Consider the following 15,833-nt stretch of genomic DNA (forward strand, 5'->3'; position numbering starts at 1 on the left):
ATATTTCTTTAGTCATCTCAACCAAAACAAACACAAAAACTGGCATCATTGATGATATCATGACTGTCTTTTAGTAGCATTAGCGATTGCACAAACATCACAATTGTACAGCCACTATGTGATCGACCTTTATTTGTCACAGACATGCTGGTGAGCTCAAAGCAATGTTTCAAGGTGTCCAAAATACAAAACATCCCAGTTTTCCTTATTATTGTCAAGATAGGCGCCTGTGTCATGACACATGCTCCCCTGAGTGTGTGTGGGGGATGGGGATTTTACCTGCTGCTCGTCAGACCAAGCAACGAGCAACAGGTATGCAGCCATTCTGATCCCAATCACCTAGATTCAGGTTCAGATTTTTCAATTAAAATGTGATTAAGAAGGAGTTATTTTTAGACACGTTGAAAGCCGCCCAGGCCTGAAGCAAGTATCGCAAGCCGGTCTGATTGGGGGGAAAAATAAACAAGGGTTCAGTGAGTCCTCCCTAACGCTGTAGGGAAAGAAAAGAGTAGAAACCCGCTCAATGCCACCACCCAGTACCTGCTGTCTTTGGTAGGCGGAGAAGGTCTTCTCAATGTCGTCAAGGTCCAGGATTTTGAAAACCTTACAGTCGTCCACGTCCATCCAAACGGTTCCCTCCAGTTTATTCTGCGTGGGGGTGGGGGGTGTTAAAAAATGCACCAAAAACGAACCAAAAAGTTTGAAGTTGAGTCTTGATAATGGCTTTCTAGCCTCACCTCAGCCAGTTTGGACCAGTTGAAGGACTTGAGCGGGTTGGCCGGCTGTGGGACACTCTTCTTCTTCAGGGACGGGCCGAGGGGAGCGCCCGGCGGGGCCGGGATCCCTCCGAACGGCGGGAGCCCGGGTGGAGGCGGGGGGCCACCCGGGGGTGGGGGAGGCGGAGGTGGCGCCACCATGCCCCCCGGCGGCGGGGGAGGAGGGGGCACCAGCCTGAATGGCAGCGGGGGCGGAGACAGGGGTCCGCCGGGGGGGCCGGGCACCAGCGGGGGGCCACCGGGAACCACGGCAACCTGTCTCTGGAGAAAGGGAGGAAAGAAACAGAATAAATAAGTATAGAAATAAAGAATAAATAACAATGAATAAATATGCTCTTTAACACTTTAATCTGGCCTGTTCTAACCAGAATCATTGAATGTCCTGTTCACAGCTAAACTCCCATGCAACTCAATTTATAATTTATATAATTTACAATTTATAAAGACTGGAAACATAATAGAGATGAAATAAAAATGTTCAATTGAGTTTGCCACAAAAAAAGGTTTAAGGGCATGAAGCTTGGTTTGTGTATTTATATGCAATTAGCTTTTAAAGTAGTTATTAACTACAGTATACCTAAGCTGTATAAAAGGTTCATTTACAATATGCTGTTGTTAAACATCAGGGTTTGACTCTGATCGATGTGGTTATCGACTTCGTTATCAGAACAAAAGCTTTTTTGCAACACTCTTTCCCTTCTCCAACTGCACAAACTCCAGTGTAAAATAATTGTTTTTGTGGACGTACGGTGCTGAGCTCGTGCAGGCGGGCGCTGAGCTCCGCCACTTGCTGCTTGACGTTCTTGTGCTCCGTGCTCTCCTTCTCCAGCTTCTCTTTCATCTTGTTGAGCGTCTGCATCATGTCTTCCTTCTCCTGGGTCTTGGCGTCACATTCGCGTTCTTTCTTCTCGAACTTCTGCTGCAACTCATGGTGCTCTGAGATTTGGAGAAAAAATAAAAAAATAAGTGGAGGTTGATCAGGGAACTTGAGAAAAAAAAAAGTTTGTGAATGGATGCCAACTTTGACATTTTTTTATTGGAATGGTACCTTTCCTCATTTTCTCAGCCTGCTCTTTCCATTGTTTGACTTCGTTTTCATTCACCAGCCTTGAAGGAGGAAGACACGACACGTTCAGCAATAAGACGACCAGCGATGCCAGAGCAGATTTCAAATCCTGATGTCATTTTAGCTCGTGTTAGGCCGTTCCACCATCTTTGGTGGAATTAAATATGATTGACAAATGTTTTGCATTTATATAGCCATTCAATCACTCCCAAAGTGCCAGCAGTTATGAAAGTCATTGAGTCAGAGCGAGATTTGGAAGAAATAGACAAATATTTGCCAATTGTTTGTTCCCAGCATTTTTGTTGAACCGTTACTGAGCTAAAACAGTACAACAGGGTTTTTCCATTGCAGGAAGGTACAGCCAGCATTAACTAATTGATCTTTCACTCTTCCATTGGTTCTGGGTAATGACGGAGCGCTCACATCCGCACGACGTTCTTCACGTTGAAGTTCTCCAGGGGTGTGACGTCGGGGTCGTGACCTTTGTCGTTCTGCAGGACCATCTGCTGCACGATGCGGTCCAGCAGCAGCCAGTACTGCACCGTGTTCCCACTGCGCTTGTCTGGGGGGAGGGAGAGGATGGAAGTGAGGAAGGAAAGAAAGAAAGAGTGCAAAGTAGAGGATGGAAGAAAGAACAAAGGGAGGAACAAAGGAAAAAGAGTGCAAAGTAGAGAAAGAAAAGTGTAACGTAGAGGATGTAATAAATAAAGAAATTAAATGATAGTACAGGAAGAAAGAGAAAGACAGAAAGAAAGGAATTAGTGCAAAGTAGAGAAAAGAGAGTGAAGTGGCGAACAAAAGACAAAGAATGAGAGCAAAGTAGAGGAAAGAAAGGAGTGAAAAGCAGAGAAAGAAAGATGAATGCAAAGGAAAGAAAGAAAAAAAGCTTGCAAAGCAGATAGGAAAGTGTAAAGTAGAGGAAGAAAGAAAGAATGCAAAGTAAAGGGAGAATGAAAGAAATAAAGTAGAGCAAAGAGAAAGGAGGGTGTAAAGATGAGGAAGAGAAAGACGGAAAGTGTGCAAAGGAGTGTAAAGTAGAGGGAGAGAGTCCAAAATAGAGAAAGAAAGAAAGAGTGCAAAGTAAAGGAAGAAAGAAAGGAAAGTGTTGGGTGGAGGAAGAAAGAAAGAAGGGGAGGGAAAATGAGTGTGAAAGAAAGAGATAATTTCAGAAACATTTCCAGTCTCACATGTGGAGCCTCTGAAGAGCATATGGACAAAACGTTAACATGCTGAGTGCATGTTACGAGAAAGAAAGAAAGGAAGAAAGAAAGAAAGCTTCACAGTAAACTTGAGTCTTGACCTCCCACGTGCACACCATACACACTTACGTGGCATGAGGAGACAGTGGTGCAGCACGGACATAAAGTGCGGGTATGCGTCTGTGTGATTCATCCTCTTGCGGATGAGATCGAAAACCTGCGTGGCACTTTTGGTGTCTATATGCACCTGGAACAGAAAAGTGTGTGTGTGTGTGTGTGTGTGGGGGGGGGGGTAGAAATTAATAACTCAGTGAAAGCACCAGGGGCAAACCAAACCAGGACAGCGAGACTACGGAGAAAGTGAGTTGTGGTGCTTTACCGATTCGAAACGTCGTGACAGAGCCAGCTCGTCCTCATTCCGCAGCATTTCAAAATAGTCTAAATGCCTGAGAGACGAGGGGGGAGACATGCAAACAGATGAGATGTGACAGTTATCTTGCCAACGTGAACAAACATCATCATGTCATTTCATAGGTTCACCATTTCATTCATTTTCTTTCTCAATCCCGGTTTTGACGGAGGGAGATGCAGACCCTCAAGTCAGACGGGTGGTTTAAAAAAAGACCAGACCACATCAAACACACAGAACATGAAACACGAGCCTCCTGAGTCATGTAAAATTAGATGAGCTGCAAAAAAAAAAAAACAACCCAAGAATAAAAACCTCTATGTTGGGAAAAAAAAAAACAGCCATTATTCCTGATAACAAAAAGGGCCCTCGGGGGAGCATCTGGGATTGTGTTCCACCGGCGGTGACATGAAAGAGGAGGTGAGTCCTGCCCCCAAATCTGAAGTCTTACAGCTAAACAACTACAGTAAAGAAAGTTAAACGTCACAATACCTGTAGATAATGTTACTGGGTTCATGGGTTCAAGTATGATGATCAATGTAACACTCAGTCATTGTACACACTTAGTAAAACAAAAATTCTACTCATAGTCCATAAAGTACTACTTATTGCTAACAACTCATGGTTTCAATGTGGGATGGTTTAAATTTTGCATTTGGTTTATACGAGATTTAAAAAACGTCACGCCGGATCTAGAAGCATTTAGAGGAGTAACTAGAAAGGTCTTTGCTTGGAACTGGAAGGTACTTCATTCTGTACCTGTCTAACGTGGCGTTTTCATGTAAGCGTAGTTTATCGATCACAGGCTGAATTCCCAGCATCAGGAACTCGTATCGCAGGTGGATACGGAACTCCAAACTCGTCTAAATGGGAAAATGAATGGGGAAATTGTGGATTTTAGAGCCAAAGTGGTAAAAATATAGACGTAGATAGTCTGACGTGAGCGGTTCCCTACCTCTCCAGCGCCTTGACTGAGCACAGCGTTGATGAAGGACATGATGGCCGTCTTCAGGTTGACCTCATCCCTGTACCGCCCGGTGCTCCGGTCCAGGTCGTTTAAAAGCGTCTGATGAGTGAATTTACAGTTTAAGCTTTAAACCATTGCAATATAATTCTTCCGTCCATTCTTCCCCGGCTGTAGTGGTCGCCCGCCCACCTGGAAGCGTGTCCTCTCGCAGGCGAAGCGCTGGTAGTGCAGCATGGCCTCCAGGATCTTCTTGTGGCCGCCGGGCACCAGGCACACGGCGCCCATGATCTCCAGCACGGCCACCTTGGTCTTAATGTTCTCCGTGGCCAGGCTCTGGGCGATGATGTTGATGCTCTCCGAGTGCGAGAGCACGTGGGCGCGGCCCTGCGAGTTGTTCATCAGGGCTTTGATGCAGCCGATCAGGGACGTGTGGATCTGGGACTCGGTGGTCTCATAGTCCATGCTCTTGAGGAAGTTGAGGATGCACGTCAGGCCGTCCACGTCGATGAAGCGCGTCACAAACCTGATGGGGATGATTCGACACGGTTTAGCCAAACCGCGAAAAATATACATTGTACATCCGTAAACACACTGTGTATAAGTGAACATGATTCTGGACACCTCATAGGCTGAGTCCGCAGAGCAGTCTTCAAACTCTCGATGGTTTTGTTCCTCTCCTCTTCATCCTCCTTCTCCAGAGCGATGAGCGTCTTCCTCTGTTCAACCAAGGAGACAGCAACAATCGATCGAGAAACCACTGCATACCATTCTGATCCGATCAATTTCAGAATGCCATTTTTAGTTCTCACTCAATTAGTCTAAGATGACGATTCAACGGCACGTGTTCAATAATTAAACCGTAACAAACCCAAGTTATGACCCCAGATGAACAGAAAAAGCTTGTCTTCTTTTCTCAGCCCTGCTAACTGTCAAAGAGCACTTGAACGCTTGATTCAGAAAAGGCAGTTTACTTGTTGATAGTCAGCTGAACAACAAAAGTGAAATTACTTAAGTAATATAACAAAAACAAAAAGGCCCCAATGAGTCATGGGTTGACGGCGTGACAAAAAAGCTCTGTACAATAACAGAAATATAAGCGTTTGAGTCTAAGGGTCACTTGACCTACTGAGATCACAAGATACGGAGACATTCTGCAAACAAAATTATGTCAATAAGCAAGATATTTTGGTCATATTTAATTTAGACAAATCAAACAATCTTTGACCTCATTTTGCAGCTTGATGGCAACAGTTAAGTTTGACATGTAGATTAGAATTTATTGTTATAATATATAATTGATACTGGAGATACAAAGAGACCGTTTCAAAGCAAATTGATTTTTATGAATAGACTTCAAGCGAAGGTGAAGGTTGCAGCACAAACATTTCACATATTTTGTAAGTTGCTTTGTTTTGGGACTTACAGCTGCCATTGAATTGAGCTGATCGATGTAGTACTCAGGCCAGTTGGTTGCACTGTCGTTTTCCTCTTGTTCCTGTAAGAGACAAATAAAAGTGTTTCCAACAGAAACAAAGGATCATTTATAACAGGTCATTGCAATAATTTCACCTGAGTGTGTTGTTTGTAAGGTGCAGTGTTACAGAGTACAAAGAAAAAGGAAGGATAACTAAGGGGATGCAACAGCGAGGCCGTCATCCAAGGAATTGAATGAGATAATGCGTTTTGAAAGCAGCGCAGGGCAGAATAACACGGTTATGGGAACACTCGCGGCTTGAGGGATGTGCTAGATAGGAGGAGTGCACAGCATCTGTCATGCAGGAGGCAAAGACGCTGTACAGCCTTGTGTGGGAACAACATCTTGTGTTTTTATTGTCATGTATCACAGTAGGCGGCCTCCGAGGACCCAGCGGTAGTAGAGTATTAATCTTCATATCATTATTAACTTAGACTAGTGTTTGACCTATTATGGGTTTTTAAGGGCCGACACTGATATTTGTTAGACTGAGGCTGCTGATACCGATATGTTGTGTCAATACCATTCAATTCAAAATTCTCTATGGCAAAGAAAATTAAAAAAAAAAAAAAAAGTGTAATAATAATTCCAGGCTACATTACTGCCTTTAAATTAAGAATTCACTTTAATTTCATTTTGATAAAAAGAACGTGCAATGAAAATAAAATTGCATTTTCAAAATAAGAGTGCATGACAGCTATAATCAGATCAATCAGTCTCTGAGCAGATTACTTTCCTTTTCACACATTTCTTTTTCACAAAAACACAGCTCCGCAGAGCGGAAATCGCTTCTGACAAAAATAACGCAACATCAAACTATATTGATATGAACGGAATTCTCTCATCCTATATCTCGTTTGAAAATATATCGATATACTGTAAAAAGTTAGTATACCGCCTACCCCTACGAGGTTTATGACATTGACAGGCCGATATCAGATACCTAATAAAACGCCAAAATCGGTCTGATATATCCAATGTGCGATAGATCAGTCACACCCTAACTGAGACCAACATGGATGCCGACAAATATGAGCACACGTGGGGACAGGGGTTGCGGCACATAAATAGCTGGGAGCGGAATAAATGGAGCAGGGAGTTAAAGTAGGGCGACACAGATCAGGCAGCCTATTTTCCCTTCCAACTCCCAACTTCACCAAACACAAACACAAGTCGGAGGAAGTGATGAGAAGAGGATATTTAATCGCCGCTCCAGCTCGCCAAGAGCACAGCGTCTTGAGATAACTATTGGAGATTAGCAAATGAATGTTTAAAACTGTGGATTAGGGACATGGGATTGACTTATGCCCAGAGAAATCCTGTGACGTGTCCATTTTTATTACAAGAAGAAATGCAGAGGTTTCTACTACTGACGTGGAGCTTCTACCTCTCTGGGAATACAGTGGAAAGAGAATGAACTGACACTGACCTTGACTAGTGTATAAAAAGGCTCCCAGCTTTTCATTTAAACTCTTGGTCCATTAAGCACAAGCGAGCTGTGACCATCAGAAACTAATTGGGCAGCAGTTAATAACGCAGCCTGCGGAGGCTTGGCCGCTTCGCAGGGATCTCGCAGCGACCGAGAGACAGAAACGGCCGATCCTGCTGTTCTCCACGCACACTGTGCCAAATTGACCTGCCAGTACCTGGAACTAGCTCAGTGCATGAGGGGAGGAAATGCATCAAAGAGACCATTCAGGGGACGGAGGGGTGCTGGGTTCTTATTAAAAAGCGGATTTAGTCATTTATTCAGAATGTCAGTCGGCTTTAAAGGCTGTAACTTGAAGGACCCAGTCAAGGTAATTTTAGAGGAGATTTTCCGGAGAAGGAAAGATGCGTAAATCCACCCACGGTGAAATCGACCAAAGAAATAAACCTGTAGAAAACTAAAAAATGATTTTCAGATGTCCCGGGGGGAGAAGAGCATAAACAGGAAGCAAAAAGATTCATTCTCTCCAGCGTTTCATCCAGCGAGGTGGCCGGCCAAAGCAAACCCTGCGACGGAAACGTTGAGAGAAACCTTCGAACCGGAGGTGCACCTTCATCGCACCGAACACAAAAGCGGCACCTGTGGATGGGAAGCTTCCTTGTTTGCTCTGGACAGCTGAGTACTTCCTCCATGCCACAGCCTCTTCCTCTCCAGGCTCAGATAGTGCGTTTGCCCTGTGGGAGCTGTGCCTCTCTAGCGGGGCCGCAGCTGGGCCGCAGCCGAGTCAGCGTTGTTGATGCACTAGTGTCCAAACCCCCCCCCCAATGGGATCTCTTGCGGCAAACAAGGGACAAAACTTAAATAAAGAAGTTGGAAGTGTCAGCAGAAATGGTAACATTTTGGGCTTCGGGGGTGTTTGCCCTCCTTAGACCGGTTCTAATGGGGCCGCTAATGGGGACGCAGCAGAAGTAGGAGGTTTAGCTGCACTGCCTGCATTCCATTTCCAAACCCCCTCCATCTATATTCTCTCCGTTCTCCTCCTCCTCCTCCTCCTCCTCCTCCTCACAGCCGACTTGAGCGAAAAGCATCCCGCGAGTGCAGCAGAAAATGAATGCGTGGTTACAGCCCATAATGAAGTGTTTGTATATATATATTTAGATTGCAACCTGCCCTGTCAGAGCCGTTGCTAAGACATTGAAGCAGTTAGTCACCAAGGGTGTGTGTATGTGTGTGTGTGTGTGTGTGTGTGTGTGTGTGTGTGTATATAGGGAGAGAGAGATGCTATCAGGGTCAATGTTACATAAACATACTGTATATTTAAACATACCGTACATATAACAAACACTGTATTATTTATTATAGAACACTGGTGTTGTTCACTTGTTGAATGTAAAGGTAAAATTGAAGGTAAAATATGAATATAACCTTCATCAAAAATCTTGGAAACCATTACTTGCAACCACTGAAATGCTGCTAGTAATTGAGCAAATGTTTTCTAGGATTGAATGTGCTTGTGTTAAAGCGTGGTGACGCATTTTCTCTGACTCCGACAGCTGCTTTTAGGAACTCGCGAGTTGAAATAATTAACTTGCATTCAGTTTTTCATCTTTTACAGAAAATCCCAGAACCCCTCCCCTCAAGTTCACAACAAGGCAAGGAAACCGATTTATAAAATCTGCAGGGTCTCCTATACTGTATATTCACACCGATGACCTCTGCAAATGTTCGAAAAAATGTTAATGTTACAGTTGAGGTAAGGTTGAATAGCTGACTGGAACTATCAGATCACTAACAGAGTATTTAAAATAATAAACCACTGGAACTGATACTAATTCTAGACCTGCAATCCATCATTGAATTAATTTGCACTAATAAATAAAGTTAGTGTTCCTACTGCTTCCTGTGTGATTGGATAATCGGATTATAAACACTTGCACTGCTTTCTGTACACTGGCCTCATTTTGTTTAGCTAATATAATCACCTTAAATCATTTTACAGCAGCACAACACGATCAGTTGATGATGCTAGATAAATCCAACACAAAAATGCTCTTTAAAATAAGCCTCTGTGGGATATAATACCTATTAAGTTATAAAATATCAATGGCAGGTCCATACTATTCCAGCCACGGCCTGAGAAAACCTCATGGATGGATACCAGGGCTTTTTAGAAATCACCTCATACTTAGGACACTGTAAATTTAAAAATGACATAATGTTCAGTTCCTCGTGAAGCCAATGGAAAGGACATTGCATTAAGTCATTCAGCAGACACTTGTCCAATAAGGACATTTTGTCTGTAGTATCAAACCAACTGTGCATCACAGTCACACAGCGTCATCTCCTCCCATGGCTTCTATCACTGCTATGCAGAGGACGCTCAACTCTACCTCCCCTCTCCCCCCCCCCGAAGCACCAAACGATAGGAGCATCGGCGAGCCGGCCAAACATCTGCCCCCCATTTACTTGCAGACAACATGAACCTGCAGCCATATGTCCCGAGGAGAGTAAAGCGGGAACAGAGCAAATATCTCTCTCTGTGGGTTTGTTGGGTTTTATGGAGCTCAGCATAATGACGTCAAACTCGCTGAAGAGATTATGCAAAGAGCGGCCAGTGAGGACATTGATCAATAATTTTCAACAAACACAGGCCGGGTTTATTTTTAATTAGCCTGCCTGGGGAGAGGCCTGCTCGGGGTTTGATGTTGGGATGCCGTTTTACCTTCTTTTTGCTGCAGTAGATCTGCCATTTCTTCTCTGTGGGCAGAGCGAACATGGCTTCCCGGTGTTTCTCGGAGAGGTCAAGCTCATCCTGTATGGTGTGAAAAACACAGAAAATGGGGTTGGCTGAGAAACAAAGAACAACCATTGTTGACAATTATTCAAACTTCACTGATAACTGGATGGACAGGAAAATATTTATCGTGAACGTTAATATTGGAAAAATATATATAGGTGACAAATATACTGGCAACTCAGCTATAGTTATTCTCTCAATTTAAAAGATTCTGAAGCCCTCCAAATCACTAGAGTTGACTCCCAATGATCAAAAATGTATCTTGATAAAGGCTTAAAATTCAGAAGTTCTCGGAGAACATCTCTGAATTAATGCATTGGTTTCCCTTTCTGTTTGAGTGCAAAAGAGCTGGTTGTGAAAGTAGTTGCAACAGAGCTCTGTTTTGAGTTAGAGATATGTTTTTTTGCTGTGTCTCCCCACACTATCAGTGGGCTATTGCCGGGGTCTCTCGAGCGAGAATTATCAGATGTCTGTCGGGCTTTCGACATGTGAGTAATAGGGAAAAGACAAGGCGTGGTCTATCCCCGTGACATGTGGTAACAACATCTGGAATCAACATGGGTCACTATCTAGAACAGATACTCCACGGAGGCTTGCGAGGGGAGCTGTTGTGAACTGCTAACTGAAAGGTGGCCAAGGTTTACACATTCTGGAGGGATTCACACAGGGTGGTTCAAACGTATCAGGCAACAGTCCGTCGGTCATTAACCTAATTCCAAAGTTTTATATAAAGCTGAGCGGTCTTTACTTTAATGCAGCTGCTGGCTGGATTGTTCTCAGGGAGATGGAGCATGAAAGGATGCTCGGATAATCGGATGATTCAGTCACATTTTCCAACGGGAGACAAGCGTTGTATAGTTTTATATAATTTGGGACATTTGGCCAAAAGCTTATCAATGGTGAGGTCTGTGGATGGTTGAAAGTTTTCCAGAGAGCAGGAATTATGCTGTTACACATTTATATCCTAGTCTACACGTCTCATCTGACTAGTTGCCAGACTAAATAAGCATCATGAGAATCGATGGTAAAATCACACTCAGGCCTCACATTAATATGAAGTAAGGACACAGCACATTATGTCAACATATTCCAATTAAATGATTCTTTATCAACATGATCAAACTCTGTACTTAATCAGATTTTATAAACAGAATAAATGGGTAAAACATGTTTTTCACTAGAGCTTATCTATGGGGATTTTTTCCTTTTGACGTTTCCTGTTGAAACACATGTCCTGCCGATCAATACTTGTGCTGATCAAATGTCTTAAAAGGGTTGTGCGGCTGATTGATTTTCAGGTACTTCCTACTGAGTACCCCTCACATCCCGTTGGAGGATGTTTAATGAGCAGCATGTTTATTAAGCATTAAATCGAGCACCTTCCTTTCTTTTTATCTGAACTTGTGTAAAAATAGCCTTTGAAAACCCTTGCAGAGCTCAACAGGGATCTCAAGCTTAAAGGTTAGGTGAAGCTGGTGATAACAAAACAGGTGGCCGCAACGCAACTGTTTTTTGGAGTACATATTGTCTTGTTACGCACACACAGGGCTTTCATTAAGCGGAAAAGACAACGTGGGGCCATTTTCTTTTTCTAAATAGAGCAACTGGAGCTCCTTGTTGTCACACTCAACTTGCTCTTTTATGTCTTGATAAAGTATGGGAGGTCCCGACAAAAGGAAGCAATTAGCAGACTGAGGAGGCCCGGACTCCAAAGTTTTCAATGAACTCTATTGATGTGCAAAGATGACGAGGCTAAATTACCGTGATGCCCATTAGGGCTAAATGGTAAGAAAGAAAGACAAGAGCAGGACAAATTAAGAGTGACATTTAGACAAAAAATATCCTCCTGGCCACATTCCCCTTCCTACTCGTAATACTGCAGTCATAATACAGAGGAGCTGACAGTAGATGTCAACACGTAATGCTTCTTCTCCACAGAATTCTAAACAGGATTTAAAGATGGCCGATTATCATAATCTTATAATATAAATCAACTACACAGAACAAGGAATGAAATTGTTTACTTCACTATAAAAAGCTAAACAAATATGAAAGCAGGTATTCAGCTAATACTCAAAGTGAAATACAGCTATTATCTATTAATGTATACAGCTATACTCCTATTAATGCAGCTCCTCAGACGATTTTACCAAGTATAAAACTGTTATCTGAAACACTACTTGAGTTGATGTTATTTATTCTAACATCTAATCCAGAGGTTCCAAGCCTTTTCTCCCCACAGAGACCCCCGTAAATCACACCTGATTCAATAATATATATTCTATCCCTTTAAAAGAGGCGATAAATACTTTTTTTTCCCCATGCATGTTTTAGCAGTTGGCGACCATTTTTGTCTAAATTGATTGTATTTTCATGGTGGAGAGAGCAAGGTTTATAGGGCATACAATACATTAGAACGTATAGTCATGGATGTTTTTACAATTTATATTTGAACACTCAAATTTCAGAACCAACTTTTCACCATTGGGAAAAATCATCACTGATCTAATCACTCAAGCTTGAATTCACCCAAATATTCTGCTCAAAAATGACTTACCACTAACTCTGCAAACATGGCGTCGAGCTCATCTTGCGCTGGCATGGGCAGCGATGGCTCCATGACATGGAGGGCAAAGTCCTCCCGCAGCCTGTAGGTGATCTCCGGGTGATCGTTGCCATTGAAACAGCAGAAAATGAAGGAGAGGCCGCTTCGGCCTCCGGCGCGCTTTCGAGGGGCCATGGCTGTCCGATGCGTTTGGCTGGATGGGGTAGGGAAGGAGGGAAGGGAGAGGCTTCTCCTGGGGCCTCTTCACAGCCTCCGCCACCTCAGCGTTCAGCCTCCGTCAGAGAGCGCTGTGGAGACAAAACAAAGGAGATTTAAGTGAAAAGAAAAATCGATGAGTCTTAAAAGGTGAACAAGCAAAGGAGAAATGAATCCTAAGTGCGCTATTAACAAAGCCAAGGCTTTTGTCAGGGTAAAAAAAAAAAAAAAAAATTAAAATGGAAGCTATTAGGGGCTGTCCCCTGAAAGTCGACAAGTCGAATCATCAGTCAGAAGCCCGACAGTCGATTGAGATTCTTCACGTCGAGCAGTCAAACCAAACAAATAGCCCAATTATTCAATTCCTTAAAATGGGGATGACATTAACTCCCAGGCAACGTAAACTGTTGTATAGCGTTGAGTTCCCCGACTTATAATTTGTCATTCTACTTCAGTTGAGGGCGACGCCATTATAATTTATAATTCAGATGAAATGTGCTGTGCCATTTCAGTGGCCGCATGCATAGGTTTTAATTACACAGTTTAGAGTGTTGGACAAAGAGAAAGGGGTGGTGCTTGAAACAGACACTTCAATTTGTCTGGATTAGTGAATTCAGACTCTCATTCTCCTCCTTTCCTTCACAAACGCAAAGGAGCATCAAATTTTCCTCTCGAGAACTAATAAGTACTGATTAAAAGTGTCGATTTACAGCGGTAGAGTTGTTTTATTTTATTCTTTATCGATGAATGACACAGATGGCTCGTGCAATTTTATGATGCAGGCAAACAGGTGTGAAAACCCAACTTTGATGACGTTCAATGATCACTGATCTTTGTCATCCTGATCGCCACCGCCGTCACCCCCAGACTCATCAGGTAAAACAAAACACGCTTGGATGACGCGCTCTCCCAACAGCTGTTTTGCCAGTTGTCACTGGGGAAATGTGTGCTATTGCAGCAACAGCCCTGCCTTACCCTCGCGGCTCTCCAGTGAGCACAGCTGTTCCAAATGCACCGCATTTCTGGAGAGGGTTGAGTGTATTACAACATGCAGTCGGCATCGGTGGCAAATTTCCCCCAAATCCTATTGTTCGCTTTGTACTCCTGTTTTCTTGTGTTTACAAGGTTTTTGAGCAGAGAACGGTTTTGAGAGCCAAGTCAGTTTACAACTATTACACATTAACACAATGATAGACATTTTTGCTGCAGAAGAGAAAGCAACACACTATGCGGTTAAAACTGAAGCAGATCGTGTATGATTAACAGGCCAGTGGAGAATTTGTTAAAGATAAATTGGAATTGAAACGTGAAGCTTTGGTTCAGGGTTCAGTAGTTAACCTCGAAAATATCTGTGGGAGTTGAAAGGGCTGCGGTGTGGGAACACTGACCCGCTGGTTAGGCGAGGAATGATAAAAGGGTAAAAGGAAAATAGCACAGATAACCAGGAGGTCACTTGTGCCTTTCATCACAAACTGCTGAAACTGTGTTTTGGCAAATAATCCACTTGCAGCAGCTAGTACGTATGTGTGTATTCCCCTCACCTGATTTTGGATAGAGACTTTTCCCAGGGAGCTGTTTGTCACATTCTATATTTAATCTGGAATCTCACTGTTACTTCAGTGTATCGCAAACAAAGCCAACATTCAAAAAAACAATCCAGGCCTGGATAGGTAAGTTCGATTAAACTGTTGTCTTGAATTACAGTCACACAGACCACATTTCTACTGACCACTTCAATACGGAGAGTTAAAATTTATTACAATAATTGATTTTAACAGTGAAATGGATAAGATAGGACTACCGTGTTTTGGGACCACTTGCATACATGGTATCTGATGCTGAGAGCTATCCATTTTCACTAAGGTCTTTGTGAGACATTTTAATGAGGTATGGGTGGAAATAAATTAACCCTTTCATTTTAATAGCAGCTACACGCTTGTTGCTTTGGAAAGTCTGCAGTAAAACTAAAAGAAATTAGAAATTGCTTGGTGTTCAATGTGGCAACACATTTGTTTTATCTGTCAGTGTAGTTGTATTTGTGGAATAGTCTGTAAGTGAATTGACCCTGTGTGCCAATAACAATATGTCTTTGTGTCATCAAAAAAAGGCTTATCTAAAGGCTTGTGTAAACTGTACTGGCAAGAGGTGTACTAAAATGGAATATATTGGAACATTGTTGGATTTTGAGGAACAAGGTTAAGGTGTTTGCACACCTCTTGTCAAGGCAAGGCTCAATAGCTAATGTCTAGTACACAAATAGTACAGGTGGTAGCTGTAGTATAGTAAACAGTATACAAATGTACAGCTTCAAATACAGCACCTAGTATAGCCCCTAAAGCCCCTAAAAATATAGAAAAGCCCCTGTATGCATTAGTTAGGGATGTGTGGTCCAGGCTGCCCAATGGCCAAACGTTGATTAACGTACACAGCTACTAACCGCTCCATAACAAATTGAATTGTGTTTATTTTGACACATCCTTGACTTTTCCAAATAGACGACCAGAGGCCTCAACAGCAGCTGCTTGGCTTCCCATTCACCAACTATTCCAATGTGAAGGGAGGGAGGCTTTACAATGTCCTCTTTGACCATATTAGTCCAGAAAACTGCACCCATCTCTTCCATTAGCTAATGGTAGCTGTAAACTGTGTAAATTCTCAAAGCCAGCTCTGATCCCCGTCCAAGTGCAGGAACCGGCGGATGGGCCGTGATTCTGCCATATGGGGGAATAGCGGGTACAAAGATATACAAGCCCCAGTGCTCCGACAATGGCCCAGAAACATCTCTATCTGAGGGTCAAGTTTCCAAGTGTGCTGTGACAAAGGCCTGTCAGAACAGGAGGACATTCCAATCATAGTCAGGCATGCCTTGTGACCCTGAACAGCTTCCATACAACAACACCTCGTGCTGTCAACTTACAATCCACACAGTGATCCCTGTTTACTGTAATTCTCATG

The 15,833-nt window shown here is 43.0% G+C and overlaps 1 protein-coding gene across 4 annotated transcripts in view; it reads right to left on the reverse strand.

Moving 5' to 3' along the window:
• The window catches only part of daam1b (dishevelled associated activator of morphogenesis 1b), a 47,187-nt gene that overhangs the window by 12,286 nt on the left and 19,068 nt on the right, over positions 1–15,833 (reverse strand). For 2 of the 4 annotated variants that reach the window (XM_080024069.1, XM_080024067.1), the window contains exons 2-15: positions 12,675–12,970; positions 10,043–10,132; positions 5,841–5,912; positions 5,039–5,133; positions 4,607–4,940; positions 4,406–4,516; positions 4,210–4,313; positions 3,421–3,487; positions 3,171–3,288; positions 2,266–2,404; positions 1,825–1,883; positions 1,525–1,712; positions 738–1,031; positions 541–648 (exon numbers count right to left, since the gene is read on the reverse strand). In XM_080024069.1, coding sequence (XP_079880195.1) covers positions 541–648; positions 738–1,031; positions 1,525–1,712; positions 1,825–1,883; positions 2,266–2,404; positions 3,171–3,288; positions 3,421–3,487; positions 4,210–4,313; positions 4,406–4,516; positions 4,607–4,940; positions 5,039–5,133; positions 5,841–5,912; positions 10,043–10,132; positions 12,675–12,857 — 1,962 coding nt within the window. In that variant the 5' untranslated portion in view covers positions 12,858–12,970. Of the gene's footprint in view, positions 1–540; positions 649–737; positions 1,038–1,524; positions 1,713–1,824; positions 1,884–2,265; positions 2,405–3,170; positions 3,289–3,420; positions 3,488–4,209; positions 4,314–4,405; positions 4,517–4,606; positions 4,941–5,038; positions 5,134–5,840; positions 5,913–10,042; positions 10,133–12,674; positions 12,971–15,833 lie in introns of all 4 variants that reach the window. The other 2 variants (XM_080024068.1, XM_080024066.1) reach the window with 1 other exon arrangement.

This window comes from Zeus faber (genome assembly GCF_960531495.2).
Source record: "Zeus faber genome assembly, chromosome: 2".
Taxonomy (NCBI): domain Eukaryota; kingdom Metazoa; phylum Chordata; class Actinopteri; order Zeiformes; family Zeidae; genus Zeus; species Zeus faber.